We start from the raw sequence: 23,816 nt of genomic DNA, 5'->3' as shown, positions 1-23,816 counted from the left end.
TTGCTGTAGCTGCAGCCGCTCTGTGGGGAGGTCCTAATCTGGTCTAGCAGCTGGGAGCGTTTGACCACGTGACGCGAGAGCTGCTAGAGAGCAGCCATCACCATTTCACCTAATTCATGCCCAGCCTGGGAAAAAAGGTAAGAGCACAAGGAAGAGGAAAACTACGATGGAGTAGCTGAAGCCGTGCCTGGTCTCATCCACTGTGCTGCCGCCTCACAACTTAACAAGGTGTGTTTGCCGTGTGCTTTTCCTCTTGTGTTTTTGTGCTTACTGTGTCGAAACGTTTGTTTCGCTTCTAGTGTTTCTCTTTACATCACATTTAAATATCTGATATAAAAAAATAAAACAACGCCTGCAAAGCCTCCTCCCCCAGTTTAGACATAGCGACACAGTTTACTGGTTACTATCTTCGTCCCCCCCTTCTCTCTTTTATTAACATTAGCCATATTGTGTAGCTGCTTCAGCTAACGCCGACGGTTTTTGCTGTTTGTCGGATAACAAATGTTTCGCAGGCGGTCGAGTTTCAGGTAAACAAAGAAAAAAAAAACCGAAGCTAAAGAAAGGCCAACCGTAAGAAACGGTTGACTCACGCGCTTCTTCTGTTTGTAGTTGCGCGTGGACGGTTCCACGAGCTCGGACCACACGGTCGCCAGGTCCATTTAAAACTATTAAGCCCAGGCTGCTTTTACGGTAGCTAGCATGGCAAAACTCTGAGGAATAAGTGTCCAGAAGGCCTACATACGCTCATTCACACCCTGCTGCTTCAGCTGCCAGCACGCTTTACTTTCACACAGTAAGTTTAGTTTTTATTCGGGCTGTTGTAGATGCGTGTTGGTACCAGTTTAGTCAAGGCCTGGAGGTAGAGGCACTATTGTTATACCTGGCTTCTCTTATGCTAATAGTCTGTCCTCAGTTTCAGAACGTGTGTGCTGTCTGTTTAAAGCTGTTTAGTTAGACATGAACCAATCAACAAAACCTGGATATTCTAACTTGAAAGGCGATCTTCATATGCCTGTGTAAGGTTGCATTAGCTATAGCGTTGTGCTAAATCGTGGTGATGACAAACTACAAAAAGTTAAAACTCAAAACAAAGCAGACTATATTAAATTCTTGAATGCACTCCTGTGCGACACAATGACTGTCTTTATTAAAGCTTGACCTGTATGTATTCAGGAAATCAGAAAAACAGGCTGTGGTTTAAGTTCAGGTGGGCCTGGTCTAAATTGAGCCTTACAATAGAAACAAGTGTCTTGATGCATGTTCAGTGATGTCCAGATGAACAGAATCAACTTTCCCGGATAGAAACAAATGTTTCCTTGGCTCAGGAAATCCGGCGAGGCCTGTCCTTCTGCATTTTAATCAGCTTCAAACCATTTGGGGGGCCCACGAACCCTAAACAAACCCAGGCTAGGATCCCAGCCCAAATACACCCCTCCGCAAGCCGTCTTTTATACTCCCTGTGGGTATGTTTGTTTTGAAGTCCAAATGAAATCAGGGACGACTTCTTATTGTTCTTGCATTTTTGATTTGCCTGCTAATGTTGCATGCGTTGTAAGGTGGCCCTGTGCGGTGGGAGGGGGGGATGGTAAACTCCTGGCACAGAGAGTGTGCAAATTAACATGTTTCACTCTCCATGAATGCTGGACAGCCATCGAAAAAGAGATTGTTTACATTCAGATGCTGGCCACCCACTGCTTGCTTTTTCTTCCCTCCTTGCTTTCCAATCACTAAAGAGACATGACCCATTTAAATGGTTGTTTACTTGCATTAGAAGAAAGGCCAAAGCACTGCTCAATGAACTCTTGTCTACAATTCAATTAGAGTGGCCTTCCCTGCAGCACCATTTTCCACATTACACAATGCTCTCTACAGCTTTGCTGCAACATGGGCAGAAACGGGAAGCCCAGAAAGCTGCAGCTGTGACACCTGGGCCCACAAAAGTCACATATGTCTTTGGGATATTATTTCCAAACTAATCTTGCTACTGATTGCTTCTGGGCTTATTAAGGGAAACATGCTTCATGCTGTAAAAAGAAAAACTAGTATGAAAATTAAATTTGAAGACATAAATTCTTCATTTTTCTTTAACAGTAATGAGAAGGTAGTCCATCAGGCTTTTATTGTCCAGTTTCTCTGCTGAAACTATTTCTGCCTCAAAAGAGCTCCTGTCCAGCTGTGCTTCTCTAAAACTTTTTTTAAAACCAGACATTTTATTACAGCTTTTCCTGTTGCCCTCTGACTAGACAGCAATATAATAGGAAATGGCTGGAGTTTTTCCTGTCTTTTTTCCCCCTGTTTGTGGAGGTTGTGGGAATATTTCACTTTCACATTTGATGCGTCATGTTATCCTGTGGAGAATGCTGCTTTTTATGCTCTTTTAACATTTCCAAAGCCAGCACTATTAGAAGATTTAATCGCATTTGTAATGCCGCAGAGCAAAAACTCCTGTTGATTTTATTACATACATTTTGTTGCATTCAGGGTTGGCCTATCAGCCACTTGATAAATGGTCGAAATTGGCAACGTCAAGTTTTCGTGAGTTCTCAGATGTACTTTTCTTTTTCAAGAAATGTTGGTAAAGTAATGCATGAAATTGAGGACAACTAATCAAATAAGACTTGAATGTTTTTCATGTTGTTTGTGCAACGTAATCCCAAATTAAATTACTTAGCCAAAATGAGAACACAATAACATGGGTGTTTACCACTTACACATGCAGAGCTATGTACACTGCATGGATCTGGAGCTATATTTTATCCAGACGGTTAAATTTATGTGAAAAAATCAAGTTTTGTCGGTCTGCACAACCACATCGAGCCACAGGCATAGTCGGATTATGTGGTTGTTTTTCTACATCTATAATAAATGAATTCAGTTAAGCAAAAATTCAAAGCTGATTATCACAGTTTATCTGCTGCAGTGTGATGAACGTTGACTTCTGGGTAAAATAAAACTGAAGCATACATTTGTGCTCATATCAAAAAGAGTTTTAAGCAGACACATTCCTAATAGTATAAAGTGATAACACCAATAGGATAAATTTCCTGTCATGGATTTTATGGGATGCTGCCATCTCGCCCAAACCTATATAGCCATTTGTTTTATAAGACCCTGAAGATGGCATCTATAATCTGTCGGTTATTAAATGTTGAGCTGTAGCTGTCCAAACTGCCACTTTAACTAGGTCAGCCTATTCTCTGTGACGAGTCTAATCCATTATACAAAATCGTTTCAATCTAGCAAATACACTGTTGACTAAGTGATGAGAACTCGTTGGTCTTGTCTTTCTTGGCTGGCTCAGCATAAGAACTGAAACTGTTGAACTGGTTTAAATGGGGGGGGCGGGACTCTGCCTTGGTCTCACTGTATGAAAGCTGAAGAGTTTTAAGTTAAAGATAAATGAATGGCAGTGATGTCTTTTGTTAAGGTTGTAGAAATGTGGCTGTGGTCAACAGATGCCTGCTTCCTGTTGTATGATGATGTTATCTTGTACTTGGTTTTATATCTTTGGTCATATGACAGTGCCTTCTTTATGTTAAATGCAGTCAGTCATGAGAGCAAAGTCACTCTTGAGGGTACATAAGACTTGCTGTTTTCCTTATACGGATCCTGATGATGTTTTGTTTTATCTAATGCTGTCATTGTCTTAAACAGATTAGTTTGAACTTTGTTCTGCTTTCATTTCCTCTGACCTCATCAGGTTGGCTTCCAGCTCGTCATCTGGCCTTGGCTGTCTGCATCTAACAAAGCAAAAGGACAAACCTGCATCTTAGGTGACCGCAGGACACTGGAATAGAGGGTCTGTGGCTGATTACTCCCCCCATTAGTCTTTGAGGAAGCGGGGGGAGGAAGAGGAGGAAGAACGAGCTGCTATATCTACCTGTAGCATGGGGCAGAAAGTCCCAGGTGGCATTAAAACCATCGATATGCGGGATCCAGCATTCAGCCCCCTGAAGTTGGAGCTACAGGCCCTGAATCACACTAAGCCATCACGACTGGATCTGCTGCTGGACATGCCACCCGCGAGCCTGGACATCCAGGTCCAACACTCGTGGAACAATGATGACCGCTCCCTCAACGTCTTCGTCAAAGATGACAACAAGCTGGTGTTCCACCGGCACCCTGTTGCGCAGAGCACGGACGCCATCCGGGGCCGTGTTGGCTACACAAGGGGACTGCATGTGTGGGAGATAAGCTGGGCCATGCGCCAAAGGGGTACACACGCTGTGGTCGGAGTGGCTACAAGTGACGCACCTCTACACTCAGTGGGCTACACAGCTTTGGTAGGAAGTAATGCTGAATCCTGGGGCTGGGACCTGTGCAGGAGTAAACTCTACCACGATGGCAAAAATCACCCAGCAAAACCCTACCCGGCCTTCCTTGAACCAGACGACACCTTCATAATACCAGACTCTCTCTTAGTAGTCTTGGACATGGATGAGGGGACTCTTGGTTATATAGTAGATGGACATTATTTAGGGGTGGCATTCAGAGGACTTAAAGGCAGGAAGCTGTACCCTGTGGTGAGTGCTGTGTGGGGACACTGTGAAATACGAATCCGGTACATAAATGGACTTGATCGTAAGTATGAATTTTAAATTAAATATTACTCCCGTTCAGATTGTCTGTCATGTTCAGCTGTGTCATTGTGATCTCTTGTTTACTGAGCTCACCTAACCAGTGGGAGGATTTATTGATGCAATAAAAAGAGGTTTAACAGTTAGGGCTTGTCCCAGTGTCTAAACAGGCCATGTTACCAAAGAGTAGCATTACTGTATTTGTGTGGCTACCTCTCTAAATGTTATGTAAAACAGTACATATATCATTACACAGTGTTATCTTGCTGTTCAGTCCAGATTACTTAGAAATTTATATATAGATGCCTCTCTGGCTTAATTTGCCTGATATCAGACATAAAATGGAAGTTAAATCACTATTAAAGTCTGACATTGCATCCACTCTGGCAGCAATAGGAAATGTCTCAGTTTTGGTAAACGATTTTGGATCACTCTAAAGTAGAAATGTAATATATTTATATATAAGTATGTGGTGTCTCTCTCTCTCAGTCTTTGTCTACTTCAGAAGAGGCACAAGCGCAGGTTGTCTTCAAATCACAGGGCTGGTGTTTCAATTCCTGGTCCCTTTGTAGAAATACAGAATCATCCTTAGACAAGCCACCAATGTCAAGCTGCTCAAAGTATCAGGCCCTGCATGGCAGCTTCTCGACCATTAGTGTGATTAAAAAGTAGTTACCAGTAGTCAGCTATCACTAAAAAGGTGTGGTATATGCTTAGTTCATTCATTTATTGACTCTTTTTTTGTTTGTTCAAAAGAAGGAGAAAGATTTGTAAACACAAAGTGCAAACAAAAGCAGTCAAAGGTAACATTTTTTTCAAAGGTAACAAAAGCAAAGACAGGAGAGTGAGGACTTGTGAGACAACAAATAAAAAGTTTCAGAAGTTCACTTTAAGCAGTTCTTTGTTTCAAATGAACTTTGACCAAAATTAATTTTGTGACAAGTAAACTACATTTTGCCCTCTTCATGGCCAGATTTTAAAGAGACGGGCAAATAAAAACTTAATTCCAAGCGTATCATAAGCTACATGTTGCATTGTAAGAGGAAATCTGTTTTATATTAAAATTGCAGGTTTCTCAGGTTAATAGAGTGCATAGCAAACTCCTGTCAAGTCCCAGAGCTCTCTCCATCAAGTTAACATCTGTCTGAGGTTGCCTTTGTCTTACTTTCAGTTTTTAATCCTCCCTCTTTGCCAGCTCAGAATGGGGATTTTTTTTTTCTTCAATGTTTTTGGTTTGGTACATTTTCTGTAGGTATTCTAGTTGTTCCGCTGTCTGCCATTTCACCTACATGGGGAAACCTACTAATGGGTATTGGGGAAAATGACAACACTGTCTTCGTGTTTTGGTTGTTCTGTCTACTTCATTTTCTTGGTAAAGGTACCCTGTGTTAGGCTTTGCAGATTTAGTCATTTTTCTAATCCGCATTTCTCAATTATGGATTAATGGTTATGCCTGAATGAGCGAATGGTATCATATTTGACAAAATCAGTTTCTTATGTATCCCTTGTCTGAGGTGTTGTCTTGAGATTACCTCAGACAGCTGTGTCCTGTGCTGAACTAGTGCATGAACAGACATGCTGCAAACTTCCCCTTCTTGTCATTGCCTGCACTTTGGCTTGCTTTTAATCAGAACCAGGTGATCCTTTATGTAAGTGTACAAAAAACAACATGCTAGTTGTCCCATCAGACAAATAATAAGAAATGACTCCAGTTGGATTAATCCCAGTTATTCCTTGGCTCATGAGGTTTCAGTGAGGAAAGATGGTGCTTATTGAAACATGTTGTACTACCCGGATGTCCCAAGTGTTCTGTGCTCATTAGATTTTTATGTTGAGCTCAGATCTCTTGACCTAGTTTCAGCCTGAATAAAAGAAACTGTCATATACATAAAAGCCTCTTTGAAGTTGATGATTTTTTTTTTTAACTGTTGTATTTGGAGCAGGGAGATCTCTAATCTTAAGTAGTCTTGTTAAACGCACTTGGTATCATTATATGTAGTTAATCTTGTGACTTGATCCAATGTGCAGAGCTGCCACAGCAGCTGAAGTCCACACTTTTTGTTGTCTCAAACAAGTCCAAACCTGGAGAAAATACGTATACTAGAGTTGCAAAGTTGAGATGAGATAGCCTTTATTTGTCAGTTGCAGGTCTTTTGCCCATCTGTTCCGCACATACACATTTTATGTTCTACATTTTAAAATATGACAAAAACTGTAGTGTACCAGTATTTGGCACTGAAGACTTTTGTCTTTTAAATAAACTGAGACGGCGTATATGTTGTTGCTCACGAAGTGAAATGTAGGCAGTAAAGTTAAATAACCTAGAATCTTTGTATCAGAAACTTCATTCTCCTGCTGCTACCTCCATTACTCTTAAAAAAACAAACAAAACAAAAACAAATAAACAAAAAAAAAACTGCCTGTATTACCAGATGATTCTTATGGGACAGGCATGGTTGTGCATTGGTCATATGCAGTTTTGCATGCACTTATATATTGTAGCTGCTTACTGTCGTCAGAGGGCAGTGTCATAAATGTGGAACAACTTGTCTGTGGGCAACTCTTGTTTGCATCAGGCTTGCTGACAGATTCTTGACTTCTGCCTGCAGAAGTGGAATTGAGCTAGCCCTACAAAAGCCAAATATGTGATCAATAGATTTTTTTATTTTTTTTTTAAAGGAATATTTTAGATGCATTATGGTGTACTCTACTATTTAACTTGTGTAAGCTGTCATATAAACAGCTGAACTGCATTTGCAGTGTTCTTTTGTCCATGGGGCATGTGTGGATCCCAGATGTGTTAATACTGTGTTAGAAATCATCCATTTTATTTCAGAGTGCATGTTTTGATGGTGTGAAGTGCCTTTGAATATCTCAAGCCTAAAAAACTTAAGCTCAAATGTGGAACATCATAATGACTGATGTATGGAGACATAATTAGTTTTTGAGGGGGAAGGTTAGAGCTCAAAATTTGGCTACAGTCCACTGAACCTGCTGCCTTCTCTAGAGCAGCAGCCTCCGGTTAAAACAATGTTATTGGACATGACACGATATGCACGCTGCCTTTTTGCTCGACTTATACATGCTCCTGAAATTAGCGTCTGTCTCTGCAAATGCATAATTTTAACTTTATCACCCTCTTTCTCTCCCCCAGCTGAACCGCTCTCTCTGATGGACCTGTGTAGGCGTTCAGTGAGGGTGGCATTAGGAAGAGAGCGTCTGAGTGAAATCCATAGACTACCCCTGCCAGCCTCTCTCAAGAACTACCTGCTCTACCAATGACGCCGCCGACAGTCACAACATTCTGAGCACACCCTCATTTCTTTATGTTTCTCTGGGATCATTCTCGGGTTAAACCTGTTTGACAGCATTGCTCAAGCCTCCAGGACTGAATCAGCCTCATGATTCTATGAGTACGCTTCCATGTCAGTGGCTGGACTCCTTTTCAGTTTCTTATCTTGTTTTTAATGACTCTTTCTCAATTGTATTATCTAACTTTATCAAATCAGGAATCACTGAGCACTATGCACACGCTGATCCAGGCGATGCCCTGGCAGTCACCAGTTTGTAGGTTGCTGTGGTCAAGGTAGTTAAGTGGTCAGTACCTCTGCTGTGACCTCCAGACTTTCTGATTTATGCATTAATGGCTTGCAGGCTCAGAAATGTGATACGCTGTAGTACTAAAACACCTAGTGATGAATTGGCTCAGCAATGCATTGCCTGTATCTGACCACAAGGTGGCAGCACATATCAATCTGTAAAACAACTTAAATTGAGCATTATAACAGAATTGTTTTTAGAAATCAGAAGATTTTAAAAGTGGTAGTGGATTAGAAAAAGGAAAAAAAAGTGCTCCAGACACAACACAGAAAAGAGATGCTTACCACTCCATAGAGAGCGTCTGTAGTGCAGTGCGGTTAGTGCACTGTGAGGCCCCTGAGCTGCTCTGACCTCTCACTGTGCTATCAGGTTTCTGTGATCTAAAAGGGCCGCATCACTAGCCATCAGGCATCCGACAGGAATGCGATCAGCAGTAATTTTAACAGAAATATAATGTCACTGTGATTATTTGTAGCATGCATCTGCAGGAATTGTTTTCTCAATAGAGTCACGTCTTTTTATCATTTATCACTCCTGCTTTCTTGTAGTGCAGTAGTTTTCAACCACATGCCGTTGAGGCCCAAGAGTTTTTTTGTTTTTGTTTTTTTTGTTTTTTTGTTTTTAAATCAGTCTCTTCATCGGATGACTTCACTGGTTTGCACAAATTAAGCCAGGTAATGGGGAAAACAAATGAAATAGCTACTTTAGTGTAACAGCTGACTGACTCTTGGGTCCCACTGGCTCATAGCTGAGAACCATTGATGTAGTGTTTGTGTTTATTACATTAAAAAAGAGGGGCAAGGGGAGTTTGAGGTAATGGGCTATGTAGATGCCTGAATTCACAAGCTAAAGTTTTAAGGCACTGTACTGAGATAAAAAAATGACAATCTTCAACGTGCTGCACAAATGTAATAAAAGGTCAAATTGCCAACGCAAATATCATAGACCTGTTGTCTCTAGTATTTTTAAATGTGCAAATGTGACACACATTCAGGAAGCAGCTGAACGTGGACACACTTCACTTTTCCTTGCTTGCAGCTTCCTTTTTTATTTGTACTTCTTGTTGTAGATTTGTTTGTAAGTATCTATTAAAGATGATTTCAAATTATATAGTGTGCATTGTTTTAACTGCAGCCAAAGCAGTACAATCTCCTGTACTCTACAAACTCCCTGGCTGTGTTCACAGTATGGAAACTACATTAGAAGTACTGTAACTAATGGTCATTATTAGGTCTCTTTACTTTAATAATTCTTTAAAAAAAAATTTAATTTTAAAAAAAATTGTTTTTTTAAAAATGAGACCGTTTTAACACTTAGATGACAGAGTACTGAGATTTGCTGTCTCCAACTCATTTGATGGAGATTAACCATTAAAATAAAGGGAGCAGAGATGGTGTCATTATAAACTGAAGTAGAGTTGTTTAGTTATTCCTATCTAAAATATAATGGATTTGTAAATAAATCATTCAGTCATTTTGGAATAGCTTTGTCACTGGATGCTTAAGGAAAGAATAGGAAACAAACGGATGCTACATTACCATCATCCTCCCACACAGGTGTTTTCACTGTTTGGTCTCAGTGTGTGGAGCAGTGCGTGGGTGTGTCCACTGAGTCTATGTTTGGACCTGTTTTTCTGACATGAAACAGGTAATTGTGTTACTAATCACAATAATTAATGTTTTGTTCCTAAACAACAGAACCTTCATTTATGTCATTAATTAGGGTTTCTCTGTTTAATGTTAACATAGCTGCTGTGAATCCAATTACTGAAATGACTTGCAGATATGAAAGAACACTTATGTCCTCCCAGTTAGATTTGAGTATTCCATTGATCCTATACTTTTTATGCCTAGTAGGTAAAAATACTACAAGCGGCAAATTTGATTGTATTCTTATGTGCTGGCTTTCAGATGGGACTGATTTTAGTGAACAGGTAGGAAAACATGAGTGTATATAATGACATTAATAATGGCTGAATTCCATTTCGCTGATTCAGAGAGAAGTAGTTGTGTGTTGAGCTAATGTCACACTGCGATGGCTTCCTGGGAGACATGGATATCACGAGCCTTTATTAATGATATTAATTACAAATGACTGCATCAAGGCTAAAGATTAAGAGTATTTTTGTTTGTGTATTTCTTTGTTTTTGTCTTTGTTTTTGTGGCAGGAAGTGTTGCACTCTAGTACTAAGTAAACAGACTTTTGTGACCTCACTGGACCAGATGTGAAGTCTTATCAGCCGGATAAATGGAAATCACCTGTGTGGAACAACAAGAAAAACAAGTTTACTTGTGTAAGCTTTCAACAACGAGGCAATTCAAGATATGAGCTAAGATAAAAAAAAAGAGTGTTTAAAAAGTTTTTAATCTTGAAGTTAAACTGAAGATTAATAGTTAAATTAACATTGTACACTATGACAATCCAATGCTAGATAAGAAGAAGAAGGTTTGTTCTGCATAACCTGAGAGATCCAGAAACTGACTCATGGATTGTCTAAGTTCTTAGAAAACAGGATGCCATTATAAGGATCTGAGACACTGGCTCATGTGATCCACTGTCCTGTCTTTAGTGAGAATGCTGCCACAGCTCAACACTGGACTTTTGGTAGAATCCAGCTCATCCACACACACATACATACTGTATATCAGCGGTTTCCAACCTTTTTTGCGCCACGGACCGGTTTATTCCTGACAATATTTTCATGGACCAGCGTTTAAGGTGTCGCGGATAAATATAACAAAATAAAACTAGTACCGGTACCGAAAAAAAGAAAATTTATTCATAACACACGTGAAAAGACCCAGGAAAACAGAGTAAACGATAAAAACGATAACAAAATAATGCTGAAAACCGATAAAAACCCTGAAAACTATACATTTCACACCTGAGCCTCAACTCTCGCGGCCCGGTACCGGTCCGAGGCCCGGGGGTTGGGGACCGCTGCTGTATATGATAAACCATGGGGGACATCTTAAGCTTCTCCTAAAATTTGCATTTAAAGCTAAGTTACTGAGCTGATTTACTTGAAAGATTTTAGCCATACTATACAAAGACCATGGGGAACATTAGCTTTTACAAACTGGATCCTTTGACCCACAACTTTTAGGTACATAAATAGCACGAGGTCTTCTGAATGTCAGTGAGATGCAGAGCCACATTTTGTGGCTCCTGACACTGCATGTCCTACCACATTTCACAGCCTTTATTTTATTCCTCATATAATAAATACCAATTAAGAAATATATAGGTGCTGGTTTACAAGTTTAAAAAAAAGGTAAACAAACACACTCGGAGTGCTTTAAATGGTAATGGGTAAAACCAGTAAAGTCGGGAGCAGGCAGTGGTGGGATGGGTGTGGGTGGGATTTAACTTTCAAGACTGCATCAGTCTCCGAGGCCTGTGACCGTTTCTTTGACGCACAAACCGAGACCCTCCAGTGCATGAAGAGGTTTTAATTTAATTTAATTTTTTTTATACAGAACATACCTTATTAAGCAGCTCTTTTAGCAACAAAAGAAGACTGATTTGTGCTTAGAATGCTCAGAAATGCTAGAAATGTTAGTGTGATAGTGAACAACCTGTTTTAAAGATTAAAGTAAAATTGATTAGAAAAACCTGAAATAAAGAAATCAAAGCAAACATGGGTTTTATAGCTATGAACAGCCACACCAAATATGCATTTATTGCAACTGGTCACTTGATGTCAGCATTCGCAGTACTTAACTAACCATAAAAACAGTTGGTGGTTTTGATTTTTTTTTAAAAAAACTTCTCTAATGAGACTCAGATTGCACAACCCTTTTAAAACTACCTGTCAAAGTGGGTAGGCCAGAAGATGATTTATAGGACATGAAAGAGGAAAAACAAAACGCTCCTACGCAAATGTGTTCCTGTGTTCCTGCACTTTGGACTGAATCTATGCTTGTGCAATGAAAACTGATTAATCTAACTTCTCTGGGCCCCAACTGTGAAACGGTAACAGACCTAAAAAAACTAAGGCTTTCCAATAAATTCAGCATAGTAAAAATATATTTGTCTGTGAAATTAGACGTAGGAAGTGACATGATCTCCAGGGCACCTTGTGCCAGAGGCTGCCTCATTTTCTTCCAATCAAAGTTAGCATGATTTGTTGATAACCCAAATGAAATAATAATACATATAAGTAAATAATAATAAGAAGACTAAAAAAACATGGAAATAGCAAGTATAAGCTAAGTTCCAGTGTCAGTGCTCTCACGTCAATAACAAAAACATGTCAATACAGGTTTGCAAAAGCAATTTAAAACATGACAAAATGTGCCAGTGAGTCTGGTTTGACGACGTTGCGGCAGAGAGACAAATGTTGTTGCACAGACAAACAGCCCGCAAGGTGCAAAACAAGGTTACAAACTCTCTCTGCTACCTGTCCTCAGTGTAAGAACAGCTGCAGTAAAGTATTACTGCACACTATAACATGGGTGGATGGCTCATGCCACAACGCTGCATATCTATAGTATACAGCCATTAAGTGATATTTTGTCTTGAGTTAACTCAGAGGTCTTCCTGTTGATAAAGACTTGTTGTTTTTACTTTTTATATCCCTCTTTCCAGGCTCGTTACAGGCACATGTGCAGAAGCTTGAGGTAGCAAATGTTAGATAATTGGTCTGTGATATGTTTACAGATTAGCATGTTCGGTATTTCTGTCTTATGCCTTGCTTCTATACTGACTTTGATTCCTCTTTTTTTCAGAGCATACCTCCACCTATGCACCCACTAAAGAGTTGGTTTGAGTCATAAACTATAATTCCCCAATGAAGAGCAAAAGTAACACAAAAGTGTTTTTGTTGGAGTCAGGAGGCATCGATTTCTGCTGTTGATGCCAGTAGTAGGACCAGTACTTATGTAATAATAATTTGAATAATAATAACTTGAAACAAGCAAAGGCGCAGGGAGGGCGAACACATGGGCCTACGTCACGGACAACACCCACCAGCCCGCCCTCTGACGTCAGCACGATCGGCTCTTCAGGTCACCCTGTCGCTCCACTAAGCCTGTAGAGGGACGCAGGAAGACGAACAGGAACAGACTGGGAACATAAAACCATAGCAGTGTGTTCTCCTCGGTACAAGCGCGACTTTGTTCGAAAAAGTGATAAAAATATGTTGGACTTCTGAAAACAAAGAAAAATATGGCACAAAAAGACACGCTGCTGCATCTCTTCGCCGGGGGGTAAGTCTCATTAATGCTTTCGCTTCAAATTCACGGTATTAATAGCTCACATGTTAATACAACACGAGAAGCTTGGGCAACGTGTTACTTAATAGCTATATAACCACTTTAAACATGATTAATTTAAGGCATTTGTTATATGTGAGAGCCCACAGCCACAACATGCTGAAACAGAAACGGGAGCTAGCTCGTGTCGGTACTTCGTGACCATTTAATTATAGTCGGACACGTTTCTATTTTCACTTCAGCGGTGGGGCTTTTTGTGTCTTTTAGTAACTACATAAAAGAGGCGAGCAACGTTTGTGTTACCAATCCATATCTTAGACTAATAATCCAGGTAACGCCGCGGTGAACAATGAAAACCCCGGCTTTTATTCCCGTGGGTGAGCTAGCGTGCAGAAGTTTGCTAATGCCGGTTAGCTACCGTTAGTTAGCATTAGGATGTTAAAACGTTTGGAATTGTGGGATGTCGTAATATTTTTGAGGATGATAACATCGTGTTTAAAATTTTACACTGTGTAAAAACTAACATTGTGAAGCGTGTGTCGATATTGTGAAGTTGCGGCTATATGTAAGCGTGTCGTCGCGTTTGTGACGCCTGTGGTGCAGTCACGAGAGGAGAGCCTTTAGCTCTGTCATGTCCTTCTGTGCTATGTAATCCTGAAAAGCTGGACATACATCAATACTAGCGATGCCAGCACCAGCTGTTCAAATTCTGAGTATTTTTTTGTAATTAGGCTGATAATATTTAAGATTGAGAAGCCGTGTAGCATCGGCTTAGTGTTAAGGTCGCGTGTAACATCATTGGCTTGTTTTTTTAATGACGCCATTTTCCCCTTGAAATTGTTACGGCTGGCCTTAAGGGTATTTACTGATCTTGGCTTGTGAAATGCCCAGTGATACACATGTGGTCTTGAAAACACAATGAAAATTGAATTTACATTAGACATTATACATTAAAGTGGGGATGCCGGCTGAGCTTTTAAGCCAGCCTTTTCTGTTTAAAGTCGAGCTGGTAATATCAACTGTGCGCACTGTTCTATCCATTTCCCTGGGTGGCTCATCTAACGCTTTATTTCAACAGGGTTGCGTGTATGTGTGTGTTTGATTACGTAACGTCTACCTATGCAAGAGTAGATTTTTCTGTGCAACCCCAACAGGGGAGGATGAATGATTAGTGAACAGAGAATGCACAACTGGGTCAGGGGTTACTTTTGCTAAGATGTTTGACTCTGTCCTTCAGACACAGAGAAGCTTAATCTAATCTCTTCTAGACTTCTAAGCTTGTCAATGACAAGGTTACACGTTTAATAAAGCTGCACCAGAGAATGCTATAAAGACCTAAATAAATAGTTTGTGCAGAAATTAATGAGAATACTGTGTGCACTTTTCCAAGTGTAATTAAACAGTCTGAGCTGTAAAACTCCTTTGCCAGATGTGTCGGGTTAACGCACAGTGTTTCCACAGCAGACTAAATGACCTGTTCTTTGACCGTAGATGTTCATTGCACTTGGCCCAGTAAGCTCTTAAGCTGTTTTTATTATAAAAACACTCTACTCAGTCAAAGTATGGCCAAAAAAAATAGACTCTCACTACTCTAAGCAGGTTGGCTGTCATTTAATAGATGGACTGAGGAAGTATCACCTTCTCTGCTCTGCAAAATATTAAACGTCCTAAGGCCAATAATCCTGATTTTTCTATGTGCAGGTGTAGTGGTACAATGGGAGCCATCGTGACCTGTCCCCTGGAGGTGTTGAAGACACGGCTGCAGTCCTCAGGCCTCACCCTCCGGCCTGTCTTCCAGGTTCAACTTGGCACCCTGAGTGGCACGGGGGTTATCCGACCAGGGGGTGTCACACCTGGACTGCTGCAGGTCCTAAGGTAAGATGTTTGTGTTGTTGTCAGGCAAATGGAGCTGCAGCAACCTGTCTGAGCCATTCCCTGCGGCATTTGAATTTCCCTACCTGCAAATTAGGACAGTGTGTTCCTTTGTGACGCGTTGGGTACTTTATTATTATTTGTGTTGGCACACAACTGTTGTGTATTTAGGCTTGCCTGACCTGTCGATGTAAAGTGTTTGTGTGGTAATGTTTGAGTCAAATAGTTGTATAAACTCCTGTGAGGTTCTTATGTGGTCTGTGGAAGTGGGTTGGGAGGCTGTCATTTGCTTTCTGCTTTCGTAGTCTTAAAACGATGCCTCTAATCCTGTCCTATATTAAGTGGGGATTAGGGGCACTGTATCCTGCTCCTATCAACTCCATTTTACCAGCTTTTTGAAGAGACAGAACAGTCCTTTTCTATGAAGCTTTAAGATATGGATAAAACCAGTCTTTATGGCGTCCATTAAAGTGGTCCTTTAATGAATATGCTTGAGGCTGGGAAAGACTAGAAGCAGTTCCAGTGGGGAGGTTTTAACCACAGTGCCATCAACTTTATATAACACTCCGAGGACTGAACAGGTCGAGACTGGTGTCGGCCTCAGCAGTAGGCTATAAAAACTGCGTATTCTGTAAGACATAAACATCTCTTCTCACTGAGTAGAGGTTTTGAGTGTTAATGAGAGGAGTGGAATGCATGGACCCTGCTTGATTGACTAGGTTTACATTACAGAAAATAACCCACACTTAAGTTGTAGCCTCCCTCTTTGGTCAGTCCCACACAGAGTAGACTGTCACATAGAGATCAAATTTCCTTCAAAGAGTTTAAAAAAAACACTGGGAACACCGTCGACGTGACAAGTGAAACGCTGTCAGATGGACTGGGTTCAGTACCAGCTCAAGTGAACTGGGCTGGTGTAACACTCAGAGCGATTGCAGGATCACGATTGCAGCTATCAGATTAAATCCCCTAATAGAACCTGGAACAACCCTGCACAGACACTTGCTGCAGCAAATATGGAGACAGTTTAACATGTGTGGCAGTGCAAGGTTTTTTTTGTTTTTTTTTTTTAAAGGTCATTCAATAAATCTGTCTTTAATGTCTGGTGGTCCTTTGCTTCTGTTTTAGATCCATTCTTGAAAAAGAGGGACCAAGATCTCTTTTCCGTGGACTGGGTCCGAACCTTGTGGGTGTTGCCCCTTCAAGGTACAATGAATTCAATGTTAACCGTTCACATGTTAGTGGCTCTTTTTTCTTTTTAATCTGTCACCACATTCTTTCCATTTTTTTATTTTATTTTAAAGTCTCAACAAAAAGTTTCTGTATTAGTGATACTTCCTGTTGGCAGCTAAACGCACAATGAGATGTTTTCTTTTTCAGAAACAATAAACAAAGCAGAGGAAGTAAAATGGAGCAATTATTTCTGAGTTTGCAGTTTTTAATGAGCATAGACACTTCAGAGTGTTTTAAACCACAACTTCTAACCAAAAACAAAAAGGAGGAGACCCTGCTTATGTTTCTCTTCTCGTGGTTGAAAACAAACTGTCTATAAACAGGAAGCCGTTATCATGCCAACAACTTCCGAGTCTGTCTGCCCCCTGCCTCGGTTTCGTGACTGAGCTGTTTTGCTCATCTGGGCGGGCTGCCTATACATTAGTAATTGTTTAAACTCTAGATAAATGGGCTTCTGTGAATGAGGTTTGGTATTAACAGATGCTGTGGCGAGAATATGTTGATATTGTTGGCTGTGAAACAACATGCCATTTGTTCTATTTTTAGTGTCAGCAAAGAGTCAGTACTTCTTCCTGTTTCCCCGGAGCTGATAGTGTTGAATGTAAACTTTGCTACACAACAGCAATAAAAGTGTGAAATGAATCGTCATAATACTTATGCCCTAAAAGCCGATTAGACTTTGGGACTATGTTAAAGTGAAAAAGGTTATTGATTAGTACAGGTACTTTTCCCTGTTGGTTAATTAGTAACCACAGGATTATCCTTTGGTCAGTAGTTCCACTGTCTCTCCACTCTTCAGGCCAGCTGATATTCAGAGCAGCTCTGTGGGCATATGTTGTGCCCAGTGCTTATTCAGCTCGTTCTGGTGCAATGACTGTGTGTTCCAGAAGCCAAGCAGAGAGGGCAGGGAACAGATTGCTCTGGATGCGCACTGTCAAAGGCTCACAGCAGCCTGAATGGAGTCATTACATAATTGTTATGAAACCACATTTACTTTTCTTAAAAAAAGGCATCCATAAATAAGCACGTTGATGCCTCTGTGCAGAGTTCTTAACAGTCTGTGTTTCTGTGTTTTTTAGAGCCATCTACTTTGCTGCATACTCGAAATCTAAAGAGCTGTTCAATGGGCTGTTTGTCCCTAATAGTGGATTGGTACACATGTCATCTGCTGGTGTTGCAGGTGAGACTTCTAAATTTGACATGCGTGTCATTAACATTAGTAAAATGTAACGCACTTCAGTTCTGTGCAAAAATGTTATCACTTATATTTGTATATCATGTGGACAGCTTCATCATTGGCTGCTGTTATGGGATCACTTTCATATATTATTGTCCAGGGATAATACTGAATATCCTCATTTTGCTCCTATTTTCAGCTTTTGTTACCAACTCTCTGATGAACCCCATCTGGATGGTCAAGACCAGGATGCAGCTGGAGAAAAAGTAGGTGTACAGTTCATTTCTTCTATCTCGTATGTATAAGATTTATTTAGTTTTTCTTTAGACACCGTAGTGTTCAGTTTCAGATCTGTGTAAAACGGTCTGGCCTATTCCAGAGTCTCAGTGGGTATGAATGTACTCCATATACCGTGACCTTAACAGAAACCTTTAATTGAGCCTACCTTCTTGGTACTGTCCTTGGGTTCTGCAGTGCACGAGGCTGAGCGTGTGACCCAGCTCCATAAATACACACTGCTGACGCACTGACCTGCACGCAGAAGAGGAGTCCATATTTGCATTGCCAAGTACAGGGCAGTAGTATCATGTGAGGTCACAGGAGCAGGTCTGTTCAGGCTGTCTTTGAAGAGAAAACTCATATCTTGTAACACAAAGAGCAGCTTGTTGAAGGAGGGTTTAATAACTTAAAGCAACATTCAGTCAAGGTTAGACCAGCTGCTTGTTCATCCCAATAAGGAAACTCGATGATGCTTCAGTGTCCAGTTGACTAAGCATTCACACAATAAGAAAATTGTTCTTTTGTAACTTTACATTATGACTTCAACTTTTTATTTATTCCAGTTCTTGGCCTCTGGTGTCTTGTGATACTTGTAACGGATGACTAAAAAAACCATGATTGTTCCATTAACCCCTTCACCACATGTGATTTTTGTCACTAATGAGCATGTCTTAACTTTTCAGAGCCAGAGGAGAGAAGAAGATGAATGCACTGCAGTGTGCTCGATATGTTTACAAAACAGAGGGAGTCCGGGGCTTCTACCGTGGCCTGACTGCGTCCTACGCTGGCATTTCAGAAACAATGATCTGCTTCCTCATCTATGAGACACTGAAGAAACAACTCGCCAAGAGGCAGTTCAGCTCGCCTAACGGTGAAAAGGAGAAAGGAGCGTCAGACTTCCTCAGCCTCATGATGGCAGCTGCTTTTTCAAAGGGTTGTGCATCCTGCATAGCCTACCCACACGGTAAACACACACACACACCCACACCCATTGTTTACCTATTACAACATAACTAACGTCAGAGAAGAGGAAACTTAATAGTTAACCTTTTCCAATTCTTCTTGTGTGTCCCCACAGAGGTCATTCGGACAAGGCTGCGCGAGGAAGGCAGCAAGTACAAGTATTTTTTCCAGACAGGGAGGTTAATAGCAGTGGAAGAAGGCTATGCAGCTTTTTATAGAGGACTCGTTCCACAGCTAATTAGGCAAATCCCTAACACAGCCATCGTCCTCTCCACATATGAACTCATTGTCCATCTGCTGGGAGACTCCAAGTAAAGACATGTTTGAAACTGGGGATTTTCCTGACGAACTGTGGATGTCACGCAGAACCCAAAGCACACTGGGCCTATAGACTTTTGAAAATGCAGCACATAGTTTTTTTTTTTTGATGTGGTGCTACAAAGACTCTCAAGATGGAACTAAAGCAGGTTGTACTGTCGTCCAAAGAGCTAAACACAACATTTTATTGACATATTGTTAGCTTGTTAAAAATACACAAGAGGTCATGGTACTCATTGAACCTCCAAACCTGTGGAAAAAGGTCATCTTCTCTGAGGACTAACTTTAAGTTAATTAAATTATTTTTGTTCTGTTATTGTTTTTGGATCGTGTTTGTTTCCTTGTATCAGTGGAAATTCCACCAGCATGCACGATTTGACAGGTTTGAAGGAATATTATTGAGAAGCACTGAAAAGTGCAGTTCTAGATTATTTTTGGTTCTTGTTATACTTTGCCACAATCTGCTGGGTTTAAAGTTTAAGTTAACAGAGAAATGTATCATATTTTTTCATTAATATATTACACATATACAGACTTAACTGTATGTTTTCTTTTGTGGAAAAGAGAAAATAGGCACCTTTTGCAATATAATGAAAACATGGATGGTTAGTTGACCAGTGGCTCAATAAAATGCATCAGTTGGCTGACAAAATAGTTGTGTTGTAAAAATCTGCCTTATCTGTTAACGAGGATAAAGCATGAAGTATGAGCATTTTTCTGCGCAACGATACAAAAAAATCCCTCAAACTAAGTGGACTGAACGAGGCACTGAGCTGACTACGAGTAAACACGAAAGTGTCGCTTTATTTAGTCTACCCTGTGTGCGATCATCTTGTGTTTTATTGTCTACGTGTCTGAGTAAAGCCTGATGTTGTGTATGTGTTCATCCATAACAATGGCCAAAAAAGCGTCACTGGTGTTGACTAATCAGCCAGTGAGACTGTTCTGTGTGATGATAGATCTAAGCAGTGGTTCTCAAACTGTGATGGGGAACAAATGCGAGTGGGTACACAGAGAACCTGGGGAGAAATAAACAAGTTTGTTTTTAATTCAATCTGGGCAGTTTTTACATTTTAGTTTTTTTTTTAATTGTTATTGACTGCCAAAAATTCTAGTGTGTGAACAGAACAAGTTTGAGAACCACCAGTTTAGGGGAAGTCTGCATGCATGTGGTTTTTGGGTTTTTTGTTCTAGTTTAGTTCCCAGAGTGTGTTTGCTTGTTTCACTTTTGAAGGTGTTTAGTTTTATTTATTTTTATATTATAAAAATGAGAGCGTTTAACGAGCATGTTAAAGACATTCAGAACAGATGTTGAAACACAAATAAAGCACTACTTAAAAGCAGTGAAATTTAAGTCATGTACACATCAAGATGTTTACCACAGCCTCATTGGGCTGGATAAATAAATTGACCAAAGAGAGAAATTCATGTCATCAAACTATAGCTTTTATTTAATTTCAGAGAACTCAAATTGGATTTTTAGTAAAAGTACATTCAGTGTAAAAGCAGAGCAGATGTTTGTGGGTTCAGGCTGATCACTACTCCAGGGAATGGGAAATATCCAGTAGAAAACATGGGTAACGTATTAGCTGCAGGTGTACAAGTACCTATTTTGGAAACTGCAGTGTAACAGAAATGGCCCATTTTTGTAAACAGGACACAGATCAGAGAAGTTGTGAAATACTTAATAGCCATCAGCTGTGAGCAGCCTGCTTGTTACGGCTGGTATGATGATGGTACTGCACTCTGGTCACAGAATTATCAGTGACTGCGAAGTTCAAGCCTAGTGCCTAAAAGAGTTCAACTTTTAATTGAAAAATAACCATCAGGGTTAGTTTAAGGCCAGAATGACTGAGCTGGTGGTTGCTGCAGTCCCTCTACATATGTGAGAGACAGACATTTCCAGCAGAGCTTTTACAACTATTGACTTTTTTAAGAGTCAGCTTAATGTGTGAAATGTGTGTGCTCCTTCCCCATACATCACCCATTATCATGAGATATCATTTCCAAAAAATGGCATGTTTATTATTGAATAATAACAGGCTTTTATATCTCTTTATCAACATAGACAAAGGGTATTGTTTCAAAATGAAAGCAAATATTGACTTACCTTACCTTTTTATTTTTAGAGTCCACACAGGCTTCAAAAATAATTGAGTAAGGTGGCCTTGACTGCCATGTTGCATTTGGACTACATAACAACTGCCATCGCAAATTCTTGATTGGATGAAGTTCATTTCAAGGTCATTTTAAGCCTCTACAAGTAGTTTTGGATCTGCTTTGGCTTTAGCTCTGTTTATATCTGCATGTGCTGGGATGGGGTTGTCATGTGTGGGGGACAAAACCACAGCCTCATCATCTAAGACATCTCGTCAAATGAAAGAAAAATGCCATAAAAGCAGGTATTTGTTAGTCACACGTTTTGGGAAACCATCTGAGTGCTCAGTGGTGAATCATCAAGAACTTGTCCTTTCTGCTGCATTTTGTTTTAGTTGATTCACTCACATGGCCCTCTCCAACCAGCACAAACAGGTTTCTGACCAAAGGACTGCGGCTAAGGCTGTCATGTGGAATTCCCATTCTAGGAAACGTATACAGGGTGTGACTTCCTGATAGGTCACCCTTTATAAAGGCTTTAAAAACTGTTTTTATATTTACTAGTAAAGCCCTTGGTAACTCACGATTATTTAAGTTAATATTTAAATTTGAGAGAGAGGGAGTTGCTCTAGCTCTGTTTTGCATTTTATCTCTCAAATACACAGAGCAATGAAAAAGTATTTTCTCCCTTCCTGATTTCTTTAAAAATCTTTCTCACAATTAACAAATTTTAATATTAGTAAAAAATAAGCAGAGTAAATAGAAAACGTAGTGTGCAACCTGACAACGTGATGCAGATCTCCCAAAGCAACATATCATATATCATATAAAAATGATAAAATCTGATTGAGTTGCTTTGCAATGACCTTAAACAGGTCTTCATGCTCGAAAACTGTCCAGTGAGGCTGAATTAAAACAACTGCAAAGATCCACAGTGATGTGAAAAACAAATACTTGATTGCAGTTCTTGCTCCCATGGGTGCCAAACCGTTATTAGACTTAGGGAACAATTATTTTTATTTCACACAGGGCCAGGTAGGTTTGCATTTCTTTTTTTTCCCCCTTAATAAATGAAACCATCATCTAAAAACTACATTTTGGATTTACTCTGGTTATCTTTGTCTAATACTACAATTTGTTTCGTGATCTGAAACAAGAGGCCAAATACTGTTTCACATCATTATATATACACACAAGAGGTAAGAGACTGTCAACAACATGTCAAACTTAGACGCAGATGAGCTACAGCAGCAGCAGACCACACTGGGTGCCACTCCTGTCAGCTAATTAACAGGAAACTAAGGCTACAGTTTGCATGGACTCTCTAAATTGGTACAACAGAAGACTGGAAACCTGAAGATCTGCTGTCACATTAAACCAAATTTTGTGTTTTGTATGTACTGTGATAGTACAGAGCCTGGCATTTCCAGGTATCTCTACAGCTATGAGTGGGTGGTTTGATCCAAATATCCATAGTATCAATATCAACATGGGCATTGCAACTAGATCGTTACACATTCACACACACTTCAATTTCAAAATGAAGGGAGATGCCTGCTGTGCTCTATTGTGTTTTGTAGTGTGCGATCATATGACTCAACAGTGCTGAGCAGACAGTGAGTGAGAGCATGATGGCAGGAAAAAAAGGAGACTCCTGTGGAATTATTTTGTGGCTGTAAATGAAAACACAGCAGACAGTGATGCGTGCAGGAAGGATTTTTTCTGCTATGACAACATTTTATACAAACATGAAAAACTGTGAAAATAAGAACTCGGAGCAGAAAACAGAAAATGAAGAGACGAGGAGGAAAAATACCCTTAGCACACTGGCACTGTCCTTCCAGAGAGGAAACGAAGATCCAGGAAACTTATAGCTGTGGTCAGAAGTTTGCATATTCTCATGAGCATGAATATCATGTTAATTTTGGGCTTTTAATGATTTCTTTGAACTGTTTTTTTCCAGGGTGGAATGATTGTACAGCAAACATCTTTAATGACTTTAAAAAACATGAACTGGGTGCAAAGTACAAATTAATTTGGAATTTTCTCCAAAGTATACATACAGGCTCAAGTATATACATACATTCCCACTAATAGTGTGTGAATGTGTGTTTGAATGGGTGGATGACTGGATATGTAAAGCGCTTCTTCTCAGCAAAGTGAAACTTTCTTCACTGTGGACAGAGACTTCTGGTGTTCCAGCAATTTCCAGTTCATGGCAGGATTGAGCTTTGGTTGTTCCTGAACATCCTAACCAATTTCCTTTCATCTGAGGGTGACAGTTAGGGCCTTCTTCCAGAACTTGGCAACGTGGTGACACATCTGAATAACTTGTACTTATGCACAGTTTTTTTGAACTGATGACCTTAGAATCTGCAGTTGTTTGGAAATGACTCCAAGAGACCTTCCCAACATATGTAAATCTATAATTCCTTGGACTTTGCCATTGTTCTCAATATTGGTCAGTCCAGTGACTGACCATTT

The 23,816-nt window shown here is 40.1% G+C and overlaps 2 protein-coding genes across 3 annotated transcripts; both read left to right on the top strand.

The window, feature by feature from the left end:
- On the top strand, positions 1 to 9,285 carry spsb1 (splA/ryanodine receptor domain and SOCS box containing 1). 2 transcript variants are annotated; one of them, XM_085260170.1, is made up of 3 exons: positions 1 to 228; positions 3,701 to 4,581; positions 7,732 to 9,285. In XM_085260170.1, the coding sequence occupies exons 2-3, from the start codon at positions 3,888 to 3,890 to the stop codon at positions 7,857 to 7,859; spliced, it is 822 nt and encodes a 273-aa protein (XP_085116296.1). In that variant the 5' UTR covers positions 1 to 228; positions 3,701 to 3,887; the 3' UTR covers positions 7,860 to 9,285. The 2 variants fall into 2 exon arrangements, with proteins under 2 accessions (XP_085116296.1, XP_085116298.1); XM_085260172.1 differs by lacking the exon at positions 1 to 228 and adding an exon at positions 622 to 793.
- Positions 9,286 to 13,176: 3,891 nt separating this feature from the next.
- On the top strand, positions 13,177 to 20,578 carry slc25a33 (solute carrier family 25 member 33). Its single transcript, XM_085259932.1, has 7 exons — positions 13,177 to 13,387; positions 15,095 to 15,268; positions 16,394 to 16,471; positions 17,578 to 17,678; positions 17,875 to 17,941; positions 18,638 to 18,918; positions 19,033 to 20,578. The coding sequence occupies exons 1-7, from the start codon at positions 13,347 to 13,349 to the stop codon at positions 19,230 to 19,232; spliced, it is 942 nt and encodes a 313-aa protein (XP_085116058.1). The 5' UTR covers positions 13,177 to 13,346; the 3' UTR covers positions 19,233 to 20,578.
- The last annotated feature ends 3,238 nt before the right edge of the window (positions 20,579 to 23,816 follow it).

This window comes from Mchenga conophoros, linkage group LG20 (assembly GCF_057382185.1).
Source record: "Mchenga conophoros isolate Kocher_MC1m ecotype Shallow Benthic linkage group LG20, M_conophoros_male_GT1.1, whole genome shotgun sequence".
In the NCBI taxonomy this organism is placed as follows: domain Eukaryota; kingdom Metazoa; phylum Chordata; class Actinopteri; order Cichliformes; family Cichlidae; genus Mchenga; species Mchenga conophoros.
The sequence above is the reverse complement of the archived record's forward strand: the minus strand, read 5'-3'. Positions and strand labels throughout refer to the sequence as shown.

Coding starts and splice junctions, on each gene's coding strand:
- spsb1 (XM_085260170.1), top strand. CDS start 3,888: ATGGGGCAGAAAGTCCCAGGTGGCATTAAAACCATCGATATGCGGGAT. Junction 4,582..7,731: donor GTACATAAATGGACTTGATC/GTAAGTATGAAT, acceptor TCTCTCCCCCAG/CTGAACCGCTCTCTCTGATG.
- slc25a33 (XM_085259932.1), top strand. CDS start 13,347: ATGGCACAAAAAGACACGCTGCTGCATCTCTTCGCCGGGGG. Junction 17,679..17,874: donor GTCATCTGCTGGTGTTGCAG/GTGAGACTTCTA, acceptor TCCTATTTTCAG/CTTTTGTTACCAACTCTCTG. Junction 17,942..18,637: donor AGGATGCAGCTGGAGAAAAA/GTAGGTGTACAG, acceptor TTAACTTTTCAG/AGCCAGAGGAGAGAAGAAGA.